The 19,944-nt window shown below is 34.0% G+C and overlaps 2 protein-coding genes across 2 annotated transcripts; both read left to right on the top strand.

The window, feature by feature from the left end:
- Nucleotides 1-13,516: 13,516 nt before the first annotated feature.
- LOC145050583 (uncharacterized) lies at nucleotides 13,517-14,773 on the top strand. Its single transcript, XM_078998809.1, has one exon. The coding sequence runs from the start codon at nucleotides 13,517-13,519 to the stop codon at nucleotides 14,771-14,773; it is 1,257 nt and encodes a 418-aa protein (XP_078854935.1).
- Nucleotides 14,774-15,659: 886 nt separating this feature from the next.
- LOC145054517 (auxin-binding protein ABP19a-like) lies at nucleotides 15,660-16,541 on the top strand. Its single transcript, XM_079002733.1, has one exon. It carries the CDS (start codon nucleotides 15,728-15,730, stop codon nucleotides 16,352-16,354), a length of 627 nt encoding a protein of 208 aa, XP_078858859.1. The 5' UTR covers nucleotides 15,660-15,727; the 3' UTR covers nucleotides 16,355-16,541.
- Nucleotides 16,542-19,944: the final 3,403 nt, after the last annotated feature.

The raw sequence follows: 19,944 nt of genomic DNA, 5'->3' as shown, positions 1-19,944 counted from the left end.
ATGGGCCACATTTATATTTTGCTTTAGCCAATCAGAATGCACCTTACCCAAAGGAGAACTAGTTATTGCCATACATTATTTATAGAGAATGGTTTGTAAATTGTAATTCAACGTTTGAGGAAATGGACAAAATAAGAATACTAGAATCGGATAGCTGTCTCGCTATGTTGTTTTGTGCATTTCTTAATTCCGTTACCATGTGCTCTCATGGACCACAAAACGCATTAAGATGTTAGTTTTTTTTCCTTATCATTTGTAAAATCAGAAAATTTAGGGTGGTAGGCATCATATTTTGCTTCCTCCTTTTCTTATAAGTCTAGAGGTGGTACGGGAAGTTTCCCTCATCTTTTGTCTGCGACGTCATCATTTCTTTTACTTTTTTTTTCTTCACCAAAAGTCAAAGTGTGTGTGGGAAGCTTCCTTCATTCTTTTTTTTTTTAATAAAAATAATTGATTTTTATGATTTATAATTTTTTTAGATGAGTAATAAACATAAAATTAATTAAAAATAAAAATCACTATATTAATTAAAATAAAATTTACATAAAAAACCTAAGATTTAAATAACTAGAAAACAAAACAAACAAACAAACAAACAACAATCTACATAAAATATTTTTGTATTGATTGTGTATTGATTGAAAAACATCATCAAACACTGTACCTTAGAAAAGTTGACTGAGGTACTCTAGTCCTTGCAACATATCAAGAAAAAACATACTTCAACTCTTTGGATAAGCTCCTTAACTCCAGTCTTTGCATATCATCTTTAGTCTATCAATTCTTTGCAATAACTCAAAAGCAAATTTCATCTCATCACCCATCCAAAAACTCTTCGCATCATTACTCCAAAAGAACTTTGAAAACCCCCAAAATAATCTTAGTTGTCGAGGGTCACTTCATGTATCAATAACCTATTTCTTCAGGTTTTGCTCATGTCATCCTACGATGGGGAATCATTAAGGAGGTGTTCTCATACGTGGCTTATCACTCACTTATATCAGTAACCTAATTCATGAATTAGTCAAATATTGTTAGTTTCCTAGTTTTCTCCAAGCAGAATATGTATTCAAATTTGGTTTCATCTATCTCCATTGTAGACAACAAGATTCTTTGTGTTTACTTCATCCCAACTCGATTTTGCACTTCCATGACAAAAGAACAACCTGGAAAAAAGTTTAGAGTCTTTCATGCAACCGAAGCTAAAAACATCTTCTACTTGGAGAAAATATCTTCGAGTTGGGAAGAAACAATAACAAAGAACCTTGTTGTATGATATAGAGATAGATGCAACTGAAGCTGAAAACATCTTCTACTTGGAGAAAACTAGGGCACCAACATTATTTGACCAATTTGTGAATTAAGTTATTGTTAGATGCCATTTTATGCATCTTTTATATTAGTTTTTATTAGTGTTTTACATCATATTTTATGCTTTTTCATGTTTGTTAGTTTAAATAAATTTCAACTCATGTTTTTCGCTAGAAAATTCTCGTACCGCTCATATTTTTATGTCATTTTTAGATATTTCGAGTGGAACAGTGATTTGGAAGCAACTTGGATGCATATTTCGAGCATATTTGGATTCAAAACTCTAAAAAAACTACCAAGATCGGGCCATGCCTTACCAAACATGGGCCGTTCTCCACTTACAAAACATAACCGAAAGATTTCTGATTTTTTAGGCCTTTTAAAACTTTGGTCCTGAATCACGGGTCGTGCTTCCCAAGCACGGTCCGTGCCTGCTTCCTGATCCCAACCAGTGCATTATTTTTGATATTTAAAGTTTCATAGCCCAAGCACGAGCCCTGCTTACTCCCCGGTGACATTTTATTTCTGATTTTACAAGATTTCTAGGATTATTACTTTGCGCCTGAAGAGCACGACCTGGAAACCCGAGCACACTCCGTGCTTCATGCCTGTGACTCTAAAAAACGTCCTTTTGGGTAATGTACTTCATTTAACTACACATGGATTCCACCCATCTCCAAACGCGGGTCATGCTTCCTAAGTTGTCACAGCTAGGAATTTGGTGCCTTGTAAACACTGAACAATGATAACAAATGTGAACCAACAATGTGAAAGCATGTATGATGCTTATTCAATAACAACAAAACTTCCATCAAACACTTTATAAGAGCGCATAAAATAGTCAACAAAACGTTGGAAACCCTAAGAATCCCGGTTTAAGTCCATTTTGGACTAGGATTTCCTTATTGGGCCTAATTGACCAATAAGTTTCCAATTTGATTTTTTTGGGTTTTAGAACTCTTAAATGGGCTCTAATTGGACCCCTATACATGAAACTTAATATTTTGGGCCTTACAAGCCTAAAATGAACTAGTTTATCTTAAATGGGCCTTATTGGGCCATAACAAATCTAATTAGCCCTAATGGATCATAAAAATCATCCTTTGATTTAATTGGACCAAAAATCACCTAATGAGTTTACAATTTGGGCTTGAGCATTTAAGGGCCCAAATCCTTCTTTCCCCTCTCCTTTTCTCGGCCCAACAACCCAAAAGAGAAGGAGTTGACTTTAAGTTGCCACCTCACATTTAACCATTGGAACCCCATGCAAAAATCTCATGTTTTCATGCATGTCAACTCAAAAGTATCTCTTCCCTCCTCTCTCTTTTTCTCTTGGCCGAAACCAACACAAACACACACACACGTTTTACTCAAACACTCTCAAAGAAACTCTGTTCACTCTTCACCAAATTTTCGAGATTTAGGAAGCTTTCCAAGGAGATTATTCCACAAATTCATCATCTAAGGTAAGTTATTTCTTGGATATATGATCTTGATTCTTTTGCTTATCAAAAATCTCTTCCTAATCTATTCAAACTCATGATCACCCTCTTAGACACATCTAAGTTCGAGATCCTCCAAGAAGACTTGCTAGGATCGAAACTTTCTTCATCTCTTCCTTCAAAAACCGAAACCACAACTTAAGGTGAGCTTCATACCCCTCTCTTTTCGATTTTCATATGTTTTATGGGGGAGAATACAAGAAAATGTGTAGATCTATGTGTATGTGTATGCTATGTGTGATTTTATGCATGTATGTATGATTTTATGTGTTTTTGTGATGAACATGTAACTAAAAAGGGGTGTTAACTCGAGATCTATGACATGAGAAAGTAAACAAACATGATCTAATTTATTTTACACCAAAAAAGTCAAGAATAATAACTTATAAGATTGTGTTAAACATACTTCAACATAAAACCCATTTTTGGGCTTAAATTGTCAAATATACAAAAATTTGGGTTAAAAGTTGCCAAATCACGGTTTCTTAAGGGTCAAAAGAGTCAAAACAGTTTTAATAATTGTTTTTCTGAATATTAAAATTTTCAAAGGACTTGAAATGTAAATTTTTAGCTTAATGGACTAATTTTGGGCTTTTCGGCCCAATAAGCCCAAAATTGCGAAAAATGACAATTAAAGGGGCTGAAATGAAACTTTCTTCAAATCAGGGGATAAAAAGTGTAACAAAACTATTTCAAGGGTCAAAAATGCTTTTCATTGCCAAAAAGGATAAAAAAAATGTAAAGTTTTTGGATTTTGGGCCAAAACTGTAAAAATTGCGAAAAGTTGGGTTTTAAATCGAAAAATACTATTCTGAAAGGGGTGAAACTGTTAAAAAAATAATTTTTGAGTTAAAACTATCATTTCAACAAATCTATGATGCAAAAGTGTCAAGAAAATATTTTAAGGGCTAAAAATGTCTTTTCTTTTATATAAAGGACTAAAACTGTCATTTTTATAAAAAGGAAGGTGTTGAAAAGGTCAAACCACTGTTTTAAGCAAATTATTTCATTAAGTCAAATACAAAACCATGACTTATGAAAAATTGAAAGACGAATACACGTTTAACTCCAAATATCGTTATAAACAAATCGATTGGTCTCGAATCGATACAAAAACAACAACCGTTAAATCGAACCCTCCAATAGATAAGCGATACCTAAGACAAGTAAACATTCGACAGTTGGGCTTGAAAGTTTCAAATCATGCTTGTTGGACCTTGCAAGTCCATTAACATGATCTTTGGGCCCAAGGGATAATGTCTATATGTTATTGGGCCTTCTATGGCCCAATTCCATATAAAGGGACCTTCAATGGCTCTCAAGTGCTTTTGGGCCCTAGTGATCCAATAGTATTGCCAGTAAGGTCAAAGTAATCAAATGCGAGATGGACCAACGAGTCTTTCGCATCCCCGACGGCCTAAAGTAAACTCACGGAAGTAGCAGGACTTATACTCCTCTTTTCCTCGTTTGCTAGGCTTATGAGTAATCAACGTAAACAGATTCAGGGCGATAATCGAGAGTAATCAAGGTGGTTGGATTAAGTGAGTTATAACGGACGACGCCTCTAAGGATCGTTCGTAAACTGTAGTTATAAACTAGTCATTACTAATGCATTATTATAACAACTCACAAACCTTAATTAATCCAACACCACCCGAGTAATCAAACTCATTCATTGTGGCGGTATAACAATTTGAGAAATCACTGTATTTTATGTATTTGGAAAACATTGGGTTTCCAGAGGAAGTTCAACATTTTCACTTGTACGATAAATACTAAAGTTCTTCAATTGTACATGTTTTGAAATCATCATGCATATGGTATGGATCTTCACACCTTTTTTTTTAAACAATGGTCTTTTCAGAAAATATCGGATTTTCTGGGTTTTACAAACTACGCAAATCATTTTAACACAACATACTTATGAACTCACCAACATTTCATATGTTGACATTTTTTCAAAATAACTTGTATTCTCAGGTAACAGGTAAGTCGAGGAATAAGTACCAAGTATGTTAGGGTGTTTTGCTTATGATATCTATCAAACAATTTATGTATGGATATGTAATGTTAAAACAATGTACTCGATGTGAACAATTCCAGTTGTAATATATTGATGCATGGTGGTGTTTATATGTGACAACCCGAAATTTCTATTCTTTGCAACCCTTCAATGCAATAGAAGCCAAAAAAGTTGCTGCTAAATTTCAAACTTTTCGGAACAAGTTTGAGTATTTTAGGATTTACACTTCAGGTGATATCTGGAGAGAGGATGCCCTAGGATTATTGTGCAGCACTGTTATTCCAAAACTCTAAGAAATTAGAGTTTACTGCCCGAATAAAATATTTTCTGCCAAAACCCTAAATTTGGGAGTATATATATGAGTGTTAGTCATTATTTACACTTTTTCCAAAAATCTCAAGATCCAAACCCTTTTCTCTCTCAAGTATCATCCAAAAGTTTTCAAGATCTTCAATCTAGTAAGTGTTTCTAGCCTTCTTAAGTTATTAAATGACTTAATCTAGTGTTTTAACACATTTCTAATCGTGAAATCATTCCAAAAGATTGATTCTTCATTTTCACCAAGAACACACACTAGTGTTCTTGGACTTTTAGCTCCTTTCAAGCTTCCACATAGTAAGTACTTCTATCCTAGAGTCTTTTAAAGCTTGCTATACATCTTAATATCAAGGAAATGTCCCTAGAACACCAAGAACAAGGTGTTCACGGTTCAAGTAGTTCTTGAACCGTAAACACCAAGTTATGGTGCAAAAGGGTGCCTATGTGCTTCACAATGCCTTAGGGACTTGTCTAGATCCTTCCTTGATGAGTTTATCACAAAAAGCACAAAAATCACTCATTTATATGTGTTTACGGTTTGCGGATCTCCCAAAACTGTAAACACCCCAAAAAGTGTATAAATGTCCCATATTTATTCCTTATGCCTAGAATCTAACCTAGACAATTACCTTGATGAGCTAAGGACTTGAAAACCCCCAAATACCATAAACCTTATGGGTTTACGGTATTAAACCCAAAGGAAAATGGTTTAGGGACCGTAAACTCCATTTAGGAGTGAAATGGTGCCCTAGTAACTTCCATGGTCACATACATCAAGTAGAAAAGCTTCTAGGGACTCTTAAGGCTTCAAACATCAAATGGTCAAAAAGTGTGTGGGCTTACGACCGTAAACCCAAGGGTTTACGACCGTAAACCCATTTGTTAGTGACCACAAAACCGTAAACTCCCAAATGGAGTTTTCCTTGAACCCCAAACACACTAGCCTTTCCCTACAACACTTAGATGCAATCCTTGGGACCTATAACATTTATATAAAGTGTTTAGCATGTCCTAGGGTGTCTTAGCTTTGTTTATTAGTTGTTTAAAGGCTAATTGGTTATATATATGTGATATTATATGTTATCTAGGATCATAGAGGGTGTACAAGTCTTCACTTGACACCTAGCATCCTATTTCAGTCAGTTCATCCCAACCACTTGCTACAGGTGAGTTCATACCCCTTAATCAATGATTTAAATGTTTTAAAATGCTTTATGGGCAGGGGATACAAGTTGAATCATGCTAGTTATTATATTAATCACAAGTGATTAATAAGTAGCATACAAAAGGATTTACTACTCTTATAGCTGTTTTACCAAACAATTTACTTCAAATGGCTTTCCAAAACATTTTTACTCAATTAAAACTATTTGTTAAACTGTCTTGCATACTGAGTGTATCTTTTCAAACCCTGTTACATTTATGATTCAAAACAAATGTTTTCCTTATACTTTACACTGTTCTTATCAAACAAACTGATGCAAATCGTTTTACAATTTGACATCAAGTCATCCTTTCTTAGATACTAAACTTTTCAATGGTTTTACAAAACTTCTTTTATGCTTTTATATTGTCAATTGCATGCCTAGATATGTATAGTTACATAAGTAATGTTTAAAGGACTTAGGAAGGTTAGCTCGCTTTACCTCCTTTTCCTCGTTGGGATGTGGCGTTAGGGCATCGATTATCCGTCCGAAGGTCGTCTAAATATTAGTTATATATTATGTATACATATATAGTCATAAAGGTTCTTCCAGTCAGTTCAATGCCCTTGGGTAGCAAGGGTATACTTCCATGTTCATATGTACCAGTTACATTACTAGTAAGCTACCACATGGGTAGCACAGGAAGATACTAATACTATTACTAGAACAATGAAACATACAATGAGTCAGTTCATTCATGAGTCAGTACGAGTAGTATATACGGTACATTACTATACATGCTAGATAGAGAGAACACACATTACAACTAGCACACACAGAACATTACAATACATTACTATACATGCTAGATAGTGAGAACACACATTACAGCTAGTACACACCGTACATTACTATACATGCTAGATAGAGAGAACACACATTACAGGTAGCACACGCAGAACATTTCAGTACATACAGGCTAGACAGGGAAAGAGTACACTTTACAGTTAGCATATTCATTACATGTACATTCATGTAGTTATGTGAACCATTAGACAGGTCATGGCACTTCCTGCCATGACCGTTTTTGTATCCCGAATCTCCTTAATTGGGGAGCATATGAGTTTGTGTATAGATCTATACTGGATTGACTATCCTACACCTTGTTGCTCGCTACAGTGGGACTTGCAAGTCTACGAGTGCCAAATGCCATTTCTTACGGCGTCTTACATCTTCGTTTTACTAGAGTCGGTAGCAGGATACAGGTCAATCACATGTTAATTTAAATTACAATAGATTTAAGGTAGTTAGTACGATTGTAGTTATTTGATACTACACCATAGTACTATTTCGTTTTCCCATTACATTCACTTGGTGAACATTCACACGATGCACGCCAATGTAGAAGCTATATTTTTGGTTAATGATAGTCAGAATTGGGAAAATACACACTCTTACAAGAGACACACACAGTTACTAGATGCCTTGGTAGAAGGCTACTTTCAGTAGGATGCATAGGGCTTTCTAGGATGTTCAAAACGTTTTCAAATACTTACTTTTCATATACGTACAAATACTTACATTTCATATACGTACAAATACTTACATACAAAATAAGACATTAAAATACTTATGATCTCACCAGCTTTAAAGCTGATACTCTCTTTCAAAATATCTTGTATCCTCAGGTCAACAGTAGACAGGTACCGATGCAAGGTTTAGAGAAGATAGAGCTCGTTCAAGACTCATCTTTCATTTTGATTTATACTTTAGTGTCTATTAGACATATCAGAACACTTGTATTAAAATTATATCATTAATGCAATGGATGATGTTGTTGCTTGTTTACTACTATTCATTGTTGTGATACTGTACATGACGTCCTCCGCCCCATAACGTTTCCGCCGTTCATGGTTTTGGGGTGTGACAGATTGGTATCAGAGCATTGTTTATAGTGAATTAAGTATATCAACCCATAAAAGATATACAGACTATAAATACAATGGGATTAAAATACTCTGACCAAGAGTTTATACTTTAAATAGTAAAATATTTAATTAAGTATACGTGCCTGCATTCATACTAAAATCAGTGTCACTAGGACAATACAAAAGAATTACGATTGTTGGGCAGCACAAGTAGACTTAGAGACATATAGTCAAAACTGGGAAGATATAGCCTGATCAACTATATTATCCAAGGGCTGAATAGCATGTGCCTAAGTGTAGTTGTGTGGTTGCAACAAGTCTAAAATCTTACCAACAATACCACAATGAGAACAATAGAACATAAACCAAAAATATTATAGGGGTATTTGGTGTTACTATAAGTACTTCATACTTGAGAACTAAACGGGATCTTCATTACTAAGTTGATAGTTGCTAGGTGGAAACACTAAGGCTATATGTAACTAGGATGTTATAGACTTAAAATATGTGAAAATTTTGCTTTACCCCTATTCTTTGTGAATTTGGAGTTAAGGTCACTTATTCGAAGGCCTATCCTGTTTCGATTACATATAACTGGTATGCACTTCACAAATAGTGATGTAACTAATGAAGATTTTCTAAATAATTATCTAGATAGTTCGTCTAATAATTATTTTCTTACCCCAATTCTCGCGTAGATAACATGGCTGGACTCCATCCCCACGGCAATTCGTACCTTCTGAACGAAGTCATTGCTGGATGGTTTGGAGAAGAACTAGAGAATGGTCATCCTATCCCTTTGAATGATCACCATGGTTTGTTAGAAGTATTAAATATTGCTGAGAATTTTACACATATCATAATGTTGTTTTCCTAACATTATTAAAAGTGTGTTTAATTAGGTTAGTAAAAAGTTAGGATTAATTGAATAGCTTGTTTTAGTTAATTAACTAGGTAAAAGAGAACTAACTAGAGCTTGTTAGTAGTTTTCAGTACCACTCTAGATAGAACATATATTAAATAACCAAGTTTTGTATTGATTATATAATTAGGAAAATCACAAAAAACTAAAACACTTTTTATTATTGAATTTTATTAAGTTATTTTCACTGCTATTTTCAGTTATTAATTCACAGCAAAAAACTCTTTTTATATTTTTATGTTTTTGACTAATTGTGTCGTACGTAAAGAGACATTGGCTTTTAGGTTGTGTCTTTAAGGATTTGACGAAGCTTCCCTGAGCTACCCATTAGTACAACCAAACAGTGATTTTTATTTGTTTAAGATGTACACGACAATGTTTTAACAGTTACTGATATAAGTGAGGGACGGGCCACATATGAAAACACATCATTAATGATTGTCCCACGTAGGATGTCGTGAACAGAACCGAAGAAACCGATCTTAAGGACTAAACGTGTACAAAAATATTAAAGAATAAATTTATACAAACTGAAAATTATATTATCATATTACGTTATTTTTCTGGTTTAGCCCCGAGTACCCGATTATAAAAATTAGATACGTAAAAAGAAATAAGTTAAATGTTCAAATGAATAAAAAAATTTATGTTACCAAATAAGATCAAAATAAAAATATATATTACTCCATTAAGTAATATCCTTTTATTTTATTTACAAAATTGATAGACTCTCATTTCGTATTAAAATCATTTATTTTTCGCCGAAGACCATTTAACGCGTTACCTAACCTTCAAGACACTCATTTTGCAACTTTTAGCTTTAGCAAGAGACTTTTGGCCAAAGACTTATAAATATGGAAGAAGATTGTGGCCATCCGTTCATTATCCCCTTTGGTCGCAAAAAATACCACTTCAAATCGTAGCCCTTTTAACTATTAATTTGATAACCGAATTACCTAAATCGCCAAATTTCCACTTGAACCAACAATAATTTTTTTTTTTAAACCTATGGCATTATAAAGTCTTTTAAAAAAACTAGTTAATTACAGTTTTTCCAAACTATGTGTATATATTCATATGCATAAAATAATCAAGGATTGTTACATAGTCTTACGTCCTTCGTGTTCAAGGGTTAAGCAAGGAAATGCACCTAAAATATCTCTAAGACATGCGCACAGAGTGAATCGCATGGATATCATTAACTAGTTGGCTAAAAAGCACTTTGATCATGGTCCCTAAAAAACAATTTAAATAGACATGAATGTGATCATGATCACTACACATCATCTTCTTTGCCAAAATAAATAAATAAATAAATAAATAAATAAAATAATAATAATAATAATAATAATAATAATAATAATAATAATAATTAGAAAAGAAATTGATGGCTTTTTTATCAGAGATTTTTAAATGACAAAACTCTCCTTATATTTAATAACATTTCATTTTACACCCATAGTTGTATTCGATATTAAAACTTTATATTTTTTAATAGTTAATTTATTTAACTAAATAAATATTATTGAAATTTATATTAAAAGGTAATTGACAAAACTTTCAAATATTATTTGGTGTGAGACCTATGTATTATATGAATTTATTTAAAAGAAAATCTAAATATGAAATTCTAAACATTTCAAAAGTTTGAATTTAGATAAATAAACAAAGAAAGCTAATGAGACTTTAATTTTGTAATTTTGAAATTAAAAGAAAAGTCAATTAATGAAATTGATATATCATTTATTATTACATTTAATATTATGAGGAATTTAATAAGGGAAATTATCAGAAAAGTCTCAATACCCAAATTTTATATTTTGAACAGAAAAGTCTCGATTATTTGATTTTACACGATAATATGTCATTTAATGTTTAAAGAAAAAAAATATTTTTTGTTAATTTGAGCCAAAATCAAATAATCGAGACTTTTTTATTCAAAAAATAAAATTTTGGACTAAAGTGAAAAATTTTCGAAAATATTGAGTATTTTCTGACAATTTCTCATTTAATAAAATGAAAAAAAAAAACATAAAATGACATATGGAAAAAAATAAAAATAATAAGAAAAAATCATGTGACATAATGTATTAGAAGTTGACAATCGACAAAATTATTTCTATTTACTAGAGAAGATATCGAAAATTAAACTATATGAAATGGTAACTTACTTAGCACATGCTAAGTACATTGTCACATCACATATTTACCTTCCATCTAAGCTTTTATCATAAAAAAAAAATATTACACTTGGATTTTAGAAAAAAAAGTCAAATGAAAAGAACCAATCAAAAGAACTAATTTAAAATAACAAAAGAAAAAATATCAATCACAAGCCATTATTCTCTTTGCCTCTTTCTTTTTTCTCTTACTAAGGCCACACAGACTTGGAGGACTCGTTTCAAAATTTACAAATGGGTTAGGGCGGTACCCCCGGTACCGCCGACAAACAACTTCCTTTTAATTGGGTTTAGCGGCTTGGAGGAGTTGTTTGTTTCTATAGGGTTCACCAACCCGTGAGTTAATGCATTCAATTTTCCTTGACCATTCAACTTTTCTTTAACTATTCATGCATGCATGCAATCACTTTCCTTGACCATTCAACTTTTCTTTAACTATTCATGCATGCGTGATGCAATCACTGTATGCAAAGATTCCTGCCAAACTTTAATTTACTTTTATTGCATGTGAGTATTTTTGAACAATATTCACCAGCCACCCATGAGTATTTATTTTATTAATTTATCTACTTTTTTGCTTTCTTTTTATAAGTTTACGATAAATGCAAAATTTACTTATTTGTAGTGTTATTTGTAGTGTGATTTGTCTGGAAATATTTTACAAGTTGGCTCAATTCCTCTAGTAACCTTCAATGGATTTCCGAGGCAAAGGTAAACAAACCGGTTCTAACCAAAGACGCAAATCCACGCAAGACGGTTCAAGTCAAAATATTCCGTTTTCTCCTCCAACCTTTCATAACCCAAATCCAAACTATCAACAATACCAAATTTACCAACAAAACCAAAACTATCCACAACAATATTATCCAGTACAACAATCTTACAACACATTTACGCTTTCAGAGGAAAATCTGATTTATAATCCATGTAATCAGTTTTCTCAAAGGGTTCCAGAAACTCAATTTCAATCTTCCCAACCCGAGCATTTCCAGTTCTGTGATTCTCATAACGTAGAATCTGAGAGTTCTAGTGACAATCCGGTTCCCGAAAGAAATGAAGAAGAAACTAGCGAGGAGTTGCGACCTGTTGTTGAAAAAAAAATGCACCTTTACAAACCGCCAGAAGTCAAAGAAATGGGTGGAACGCGAAGAGTTGGCTTTGGCTAGGGCATATGTTGATTGTTCTCAAGATAAACAGCGTGGAAACCAACAACGGTTCGATGCATTTTGGGATCGAGTTCTAGAGCATTTTAATGTTCAGATTGGAGGTTCGGATCGGACACGACACCAAGTAAACTCAAAATAGAAAGACCTGCAAAAGAAATGTAACGCTTTCAATTTCATTTATAACCGTACGATGAACAGTGTGGCTAGCGGGAGATCTGAGGCTGATATTTTAAAAGCCTCACTAAGCGAGTATCGGAGTACTATTAATCAAAAATCCTTTCCTCATCAAAAAGCTTGGGAGTGGTTGAAAGACCACGCGAAATGGGCGTTGGTTACAAAAGTTGGTGAAGACTCCCCGCCTCCTTCAAAACGAACTAAAACATCTTCATCTAACGCCCATACAACATCTTCCAATGCACAGTATCCTCCCAGATTCCCCCAACAACAACAACCGTTTAATGTTGAAGACTCACCGCCTCAGAGAAAAAGAAAAGGAAAAAAGCGGCATCAGTATCGTCAACACAAAATGAAATGTTTGATCTTGTCAACCATATTGCCAGCATCAACACTACAACCAACACAGAGGCGGAACAGAGACAACGGTACCGGGAACAAAAATTACGCATTTTCGAAGCTAATGAAGCATTGAAAGCTCAATTGTTGGAGCGAGAGATAGAGAACCAAGATATGGAGTATTTTCTACAACCGCATGATCATTTGAATGGAGCTATTTTGAGCACGGTTCTTGAAAGGAAACGACAAATTGCAACTAAATATGGTTGGGAGTTGTAGAACCCGTGAAGTTCAGAATGTCGACATCATTTTACTGAGAATCTTTTTCTTTTTTAGATTATTTTTCTTTTTCTTTTTCTTTTTCTTTTTTCTTTTTATTAAGATTCTCTTGTTTCACTATCTATATATATGAATGCTTGTTTCATTATCTCTCTATATATGTTTGTTTCATTTTCTCTCTATCGTTTCTCTCTCTTTCAAAATGAATCCAAACGTTCGCAAAATAGTAATGGATGGTAACAACAATAGTTCATCTTCTGAGGATGAGCTTATCAACAATAATTTGTTACCTGCATTATCTCGTACTGCACAACTTCTTCTCCAGAATAATGTTAGCTCAAGTAACAATCAAAGGAGAAACACAATCCAAAGAGATCGTTTAGATGTTGAACAACTACTGATCCAACATTACTTTGCAGATGATTCAACATATGGTCATGATCTATTCTGTAGAAGGTTCCGTATGAGCAAAGGTTTGTTTATGCAACTTGTTGGTGACCTAGAGATGAATTATCCATATCTTCAAACGACATGGGATGCAACAAATCAGAGAAGTTTCAGTGGGCTACAAAAATGCACCTCAGCAATACGTCAATTAGCGAAGGGTTATAACCCAGACTCATTAGATGAGTATCTAAATATGTCGGAAAGAACTTCTCGTGAAGCTCTAGAAAACTTTTGCTATGGTATTGTCCAAATGTATAAGGCTGAATGTTTACGCCGTCCAACATCCACTGACATTCAAAAATTGTATGAAGCACATGAAGTTAGACATGGATTCCCTGGAATGCTTGGTAGCATTGACTGCACACATTGGAATTGGAGGAATTGTCCAACAGAACTAAGAGGCCAATACATGAGGGGTGACCATCAGTATCTAACAATGATACTAGAAGCAGTGACATCACAAGATTTATGGTTTTGGCATGCATTCTATGGTGTAGCTGGTTCGAACAATGATTTGAATGTCCTCTACCAATCACCATTGTTTAATGAGAAATATCATGGAACAGGACCTGATTGCTCATTTGATCTGAATGGTGAACACTACAAGCATGGTTACTATCTTATCGATGGAATATATCCAACATGGGTTGTATTCGTGAAGGCATATCCACATCCAATAACAGACAAAAAGAAACGGTTCAAGGTGGCACAAGAATCAGCAAGAAAGGACGTAGAACGTGCGTTTGGGGTCCTTAAAGGACGTTGGGACATATTAAAGATGCCGGCACGGGCTATGACGGTGAAGAAAACGAAAAACATAATGTATGCTTGTATTATACTGCACAATATGATACTGAAAGATGATGGTGCTGCGATATCTCCTCTTCATCAGCCCGACCCCCCCCCCCCCCCCCCCAATGACAAAGTCGAAGACCCAGAAATCATACATGAATTGCGCAATGATGAAACCCACCACCAGCTTCGATCTGATCTTACCGATCACATTGAACATGTCTACATTTCAACTTTGGATAACTAGTTAATTTTAATTATCGTTTTAGGATCTTAATTATTTTGTCTTTTTGAAGTGTTTTTTTAATTATAGTGTATTTTTTTCTATTTGTAGTGTGGTTTTTTAATTACTTTTATTTTTAATATTATTTTTGTTTTTTTTTTGTTTTAAATTAGCAAATATTTATTTTTAAATAAAAAATGTTATATTTTATTTTATTTTATCTTTTTTAATTTAATTAAATGATGTGGAAAGTGGGTTGAATGGGTTGGGAAAGATAGGATTTCCATAAGTTGTGGGTTGGGAAAGATTGAAGTGAGAGAATAGAAAAAAACTGATGTGGCAGTGGGTTGAGTGAGTTGAAAGGGAAGGACTCCCTCCTCCCTAACAAGGAGCCTTATCCGGGAAGTTTCTTAGCACATCTTACGGAGTAGACTTGGCGCCTTTAGCGAGCCACTCTCCCGTCTTAATGTTAAATGTTATTTTCCGAAAATGCAACACATACTTAAAAACAACAAACTATATATACGAGGGTCTTTATATAACATAGGAATTAATTTTGAATTGTTTTTTGAAACGGTTATCATTGAAAAAGTTTGTGAAAATATGTTTTTGTGAAATAAAATTAGTGGAAAATAATATGCCAAAAAAATTAACAAGTATAGAAAGATTATAAAAAAAGGAATTACCAATGATTGGAAATTCAGAGCCAATATTCGCTTTTTGTAATAACTTTCTTCACCTAAAAGGTCTTATCTGTTGTATCGACGTCTATAGCTAGTAACATGGATGTCACTACCACTCCAGCTTTCTTTTCCACTTTTTTCAGAAGATCAAATCCTATGGTTGCAGTTCCTTTGCATGGCTATCTCTTCATATTACACCAAAACCACATCCACCCTGTATATAAACACCACCTAAACATCCCACAACACTCATCAATCCTTCATTCAAATCCCACATCACAAATCCAAAGTAAAAATGATCCACATTCTCTTACTCCTTTCTCTCTTCACCTTCACCACTCACGCAGCAGTCCAAGACTTCTGTGTCGCAGACGTAAAATTCCCAGAAAGCCCCGCTGGATATGCCTGCAAACCAGCCACAGTAGTCACAGTTGATGACTTTGTATCCACAGGCCTTCGTGCTTCAGGAAACCTTTCCAACATCATCAAAGCCGCTGTCACTCCAGCATTCGCTGCCCAGCTGCCCGGAGTCAACGGGCTCGGGATCTCCATTGCCCGGTTGGACTTAGCCCCGGGTGGTGTGGTCCCAATGCACACCCACCCAGGTGGGTCCGAGCTTTTACTGGTGACCCAAGGGTTCATCAAGGCTGGGTTTATCTCATCGGCTAACACTGTTTATGTCAAGACTTTACAGAAGGGTGATCTTATGGTGTTCCCACAAGGGCTGTTGCATTTTCAAGTTAATGCTGGTGGGGTGACAGCTGTTGCATTTGCGAGCTTCAGTAGCGCGACACCTGGCTTACAGATTCTTGATTTTGCTTTGTTTGCAAATGATTTGCCTTCTTCGTTGGTGGAGGCGACTACCTTCCTTGATGATGCTACAGTGAAGAAGCTTAAGGCTGTTCTTGGTGGAACTGGCTAAGTATATTGAGGAGATGTCACGTTTTACACCATTCTTTTATGTTGATTAATTACCTGCATCTATTTTTATGTCCGTTTTCATTAACCTAATGATTATGGCATTCTATGTTTGTTTTGAGATTTAGGACATTCATGTAAGTCAAGTTTGATGTACTGTTATTGTCTTAATTCAAGTTTCTTTTTACCCACTTTGTTTTCTAGATTGGCATAAAAGTTAAAATATCAAAAACCACGTATAGTGTTATATTGTTATAGTGTCTATTAACATCAAATGTTGTCAAAGTTTTCTTTGTGCAAATCGGTCCTTAATTTGGCTTTAAATTTATGAAGTTTTAGTTAGTATAACTTAAGTATAAAGACTAGGGGACCATCTATACTGGGTTGATGTAGTAAAGGAAAGTGGAGAGTAATTATTTTTTTTAACGTTTAGTCAACTTTTTTTTTTTTATTATATTTATGCAACTTTTTTATTTATTTATAAATTTCGTAAGATTTTTTATAATTTCTTTCAAGATTTTTATGATATTTTTTTTCTATAGGTTTTTCTAATACAATTTTTTAAACTTTACTTATAATTTTTTAAACTTTTTAATATTTTCATACAATTGCTTTTAAACCAAATATTTTATAAATGTTTTAAATTTTTCTTACAAGTTTTTAACTTTTTTTTATATATATTTTCATACAATTGTTTTTTATACATTTCATACAATTATTTATAAACTTTCTTTTAAAATATTTTTAAAGTGTTACATAGATTTTGTATGACAATTTAATACATTTTTTTATATCATTATAAAATACTTTCATTAAATACTAGTTTAAAACGTTATATTAAAAAAAAGTTTATAAATTTATAATTAAAAAGTATTAAAAAGTTTGAATAATTTTAAAACATTTACATTATATATATATAATATTTGCTTTTTATTTGCCATGCAATATTTTCTTTTTATTTATTTACAAAACTCTCCTTACTTATTGTTAAAACTTTAATTTTTTTTTTCAGATACTATTTACTTTAAAAATATTATAAATGTTTAAAAACAAAAGATATATATATATATATATATATATATATATATATATATATATATATATATATATGAGGCTATATATAATATTTCACAAAATAAAAACATATTTATTAATTAAAAAGTAAAGTTTAGAATTGATTAATATTTAATTAATATTTAAGACATTATGGATACTTTATATTTAACGTTTGAAAAGAATAATACAAACAAATATCAAAAAAATCGTTAGTAAAAGTGGAGAAAATGACTTATTAGGGTAATTAACTTTTCGTTGTGTGCACATTTATGCAATTTTCTTTTTTGTACACATTTGACTATTTAACTTGTTAAATGTGTTGACAATGGTAATATGTAAACACATATAACAAGTTAATTGGTCAAATGTGTACAAAAAAAATTGTCTAAATGTGAACAAAATGAAAAAGATGATTATCTTGATCAGTCATTTTCCCTAAGGGAAATACCACACCGCCTCTTGTGTTGACAGCGGTAAGTTCCATTGCGTGTAGTAAAACTACCACACTTCTCTCCTCTTTTTTGTTTGGTTTTAATTTTTATAATTTATGTGTGTGTGTGTGTGCGTGTGCGTGTGCGTGTGTGTGTGTGTGTGTATATATATATATATATATATATATATATATATATAAATTAAAACTGTAACATCTGGTTTTGAGACACTTTCGCTTTCGACCCGTATATTGAGATTTATTACATTTTGTTCCCTAAAATGTAAGATTTTTGGCTGGGAGGGGGCTAATATTGCCATTTTTGGAATTGTTGGGTGGAGCCACGTACGTTGGGCGTACGATTGCGTATGTTGGGCGTACGGGGTGAAGTCCCAAACCGTAATATTTAAGATTTGGACACTATTTATTCTTCATTCACTCTCAAAACTGGTTCCTTTCATCAACCTCCATCCTTTCAAAACGTTTTTACAAACCCTAATCTACCATGTGAGCATTTTTAAGCTTGAGTGTGTGTGTTTTGTGTCTTTGAAGAAAAAAGAAGAAAGTAGAGACCATCTTGGAGGAGTGCAACACTTTTGATCCAGAATCACACCATCATTTGACATCATTTGGAGATATAAAGTTTTGAACTTGGTGAAGTTATACTTAGATCTTGTTTTGGGCTTGATTTTATGTTCTTTTGGTCCCTTAAGCTTGGTATTATGAGTAGGGGTTACTCTAATCCATTTGAGTCGTCCTTTCGGAGGTTTTAGAGCCTCTTAAGTCCAAAAAATGTAATCCTGGACACTAGTTTCTTCCCATTATTGAGAATCAGTGCTACCGGTTGATCTAAAACCAGTTGGTGTTAGAAAGGGAGCAACTTTACCCATATAGCGTATTCAGCCCTCCAGAACCAGACATTTGATTGCGGCACTCCAGGCCATTGTGCGAGGACTTGGTCGATGCCATTTCTAACCCCCAAAAATCCCCCCTCATAAATTTCTCCTTGAGAGAATCGAACTCTCGTCACTGGCTCTGATACCACTTGTTGAGCATCAGCGCTGCCGGTTGATCTAAAACCAATTGGTGTTAGAAAGAGTGCAACCTTACTTATATAGCGCATTCATCCCTCCAGGACCAGGCATTCGATTGCGGCACTCCTGGCTATCATGAGAGGACTTGGTCGATGCCATTTCTGACCCCCAACACCCATGCATGGTCTTAATGGATTAAGAGGTTAGGATCTTTGGTTTTAGGAACTTAATGGCCATGCAAGACCATAAAGTTGGAAACTTTATGGTCAAAGACATCGTTTTGGACTTGGATCTAGAAAATGGAGTTAAGGGCTTAAGGGTTAAGCTCTTAATGAGTTGGGTTGGTAGCCAACTACGTACGTTGGGCATACATGGAATATGATGCGCGTATGTGGTTACCAGGTTCGTGTCTAGTCAATCATCGTGTATGTTGGGTGTACAACTGAGTATGTTGGGCGTACTCAGCAGGGTTAACTCACTTGACTTTTTGGGAATGTTGACTTTTACCTGCTGTTGACCAAGTTTGAACTAGGGGTATTTTGGATTGTGTTTGAGAATTGTCCATTTGGATGAATATGTGAGGGTTAAATTTGAGATTCGAAGTTGGGACCTCATCAGCTACTGTTCAGACTATGAGGTGAGTCTTCCTCACTATACTTGCGGGCCGAAGGCACCAATGGCGGCCCATTTGATTGATATTCTGTTATACATTAGTTTATGATATGCTGAGTAAGGAAAGACCTGTATGATTATATGATAGTTGTTGATATGCTTAAACCGGTAGATCTATAGGACTACCTGTGATTTCTGGTTGCAAGATTATCTGTCTATTGATTTTGTTTGTTATCTGTTATATGTCGACATATGGTGTGGGATTCTAGCCCGATGGATGAGTGTACTAGAGGGTATTCCAGTATGATAACTGAGTAGGCCCCTATATATTGGTATTCCAGTCCGATGACTAAGTGGACCTATAGTATATTGGCATTCTGGTCCGATGACTAATTGGGCCAGGGGTAATCCAGACCGATGGATATGGACGGGGGGTATTACAGTCCGATGACTGATTGGACC

This window comes from Lactuca serriola, chromosome 5 (genome assembly GCF_051521515.1).
Source record: "Lactuca serriola cultivar US96UC23 chromosome 5, Lser_US96UC23_V15, whole genome shotgun sequence".
Lineage (NCBI taxonomy): Eukaryota > Viridiplantae > Streptophyta > Magnoliopsida > Asterales > Asteraceae > Lactuca > Lactuca serriola.
This window is presented reverse-complemented; position numbering and strand designations above follow the sequence as displayed.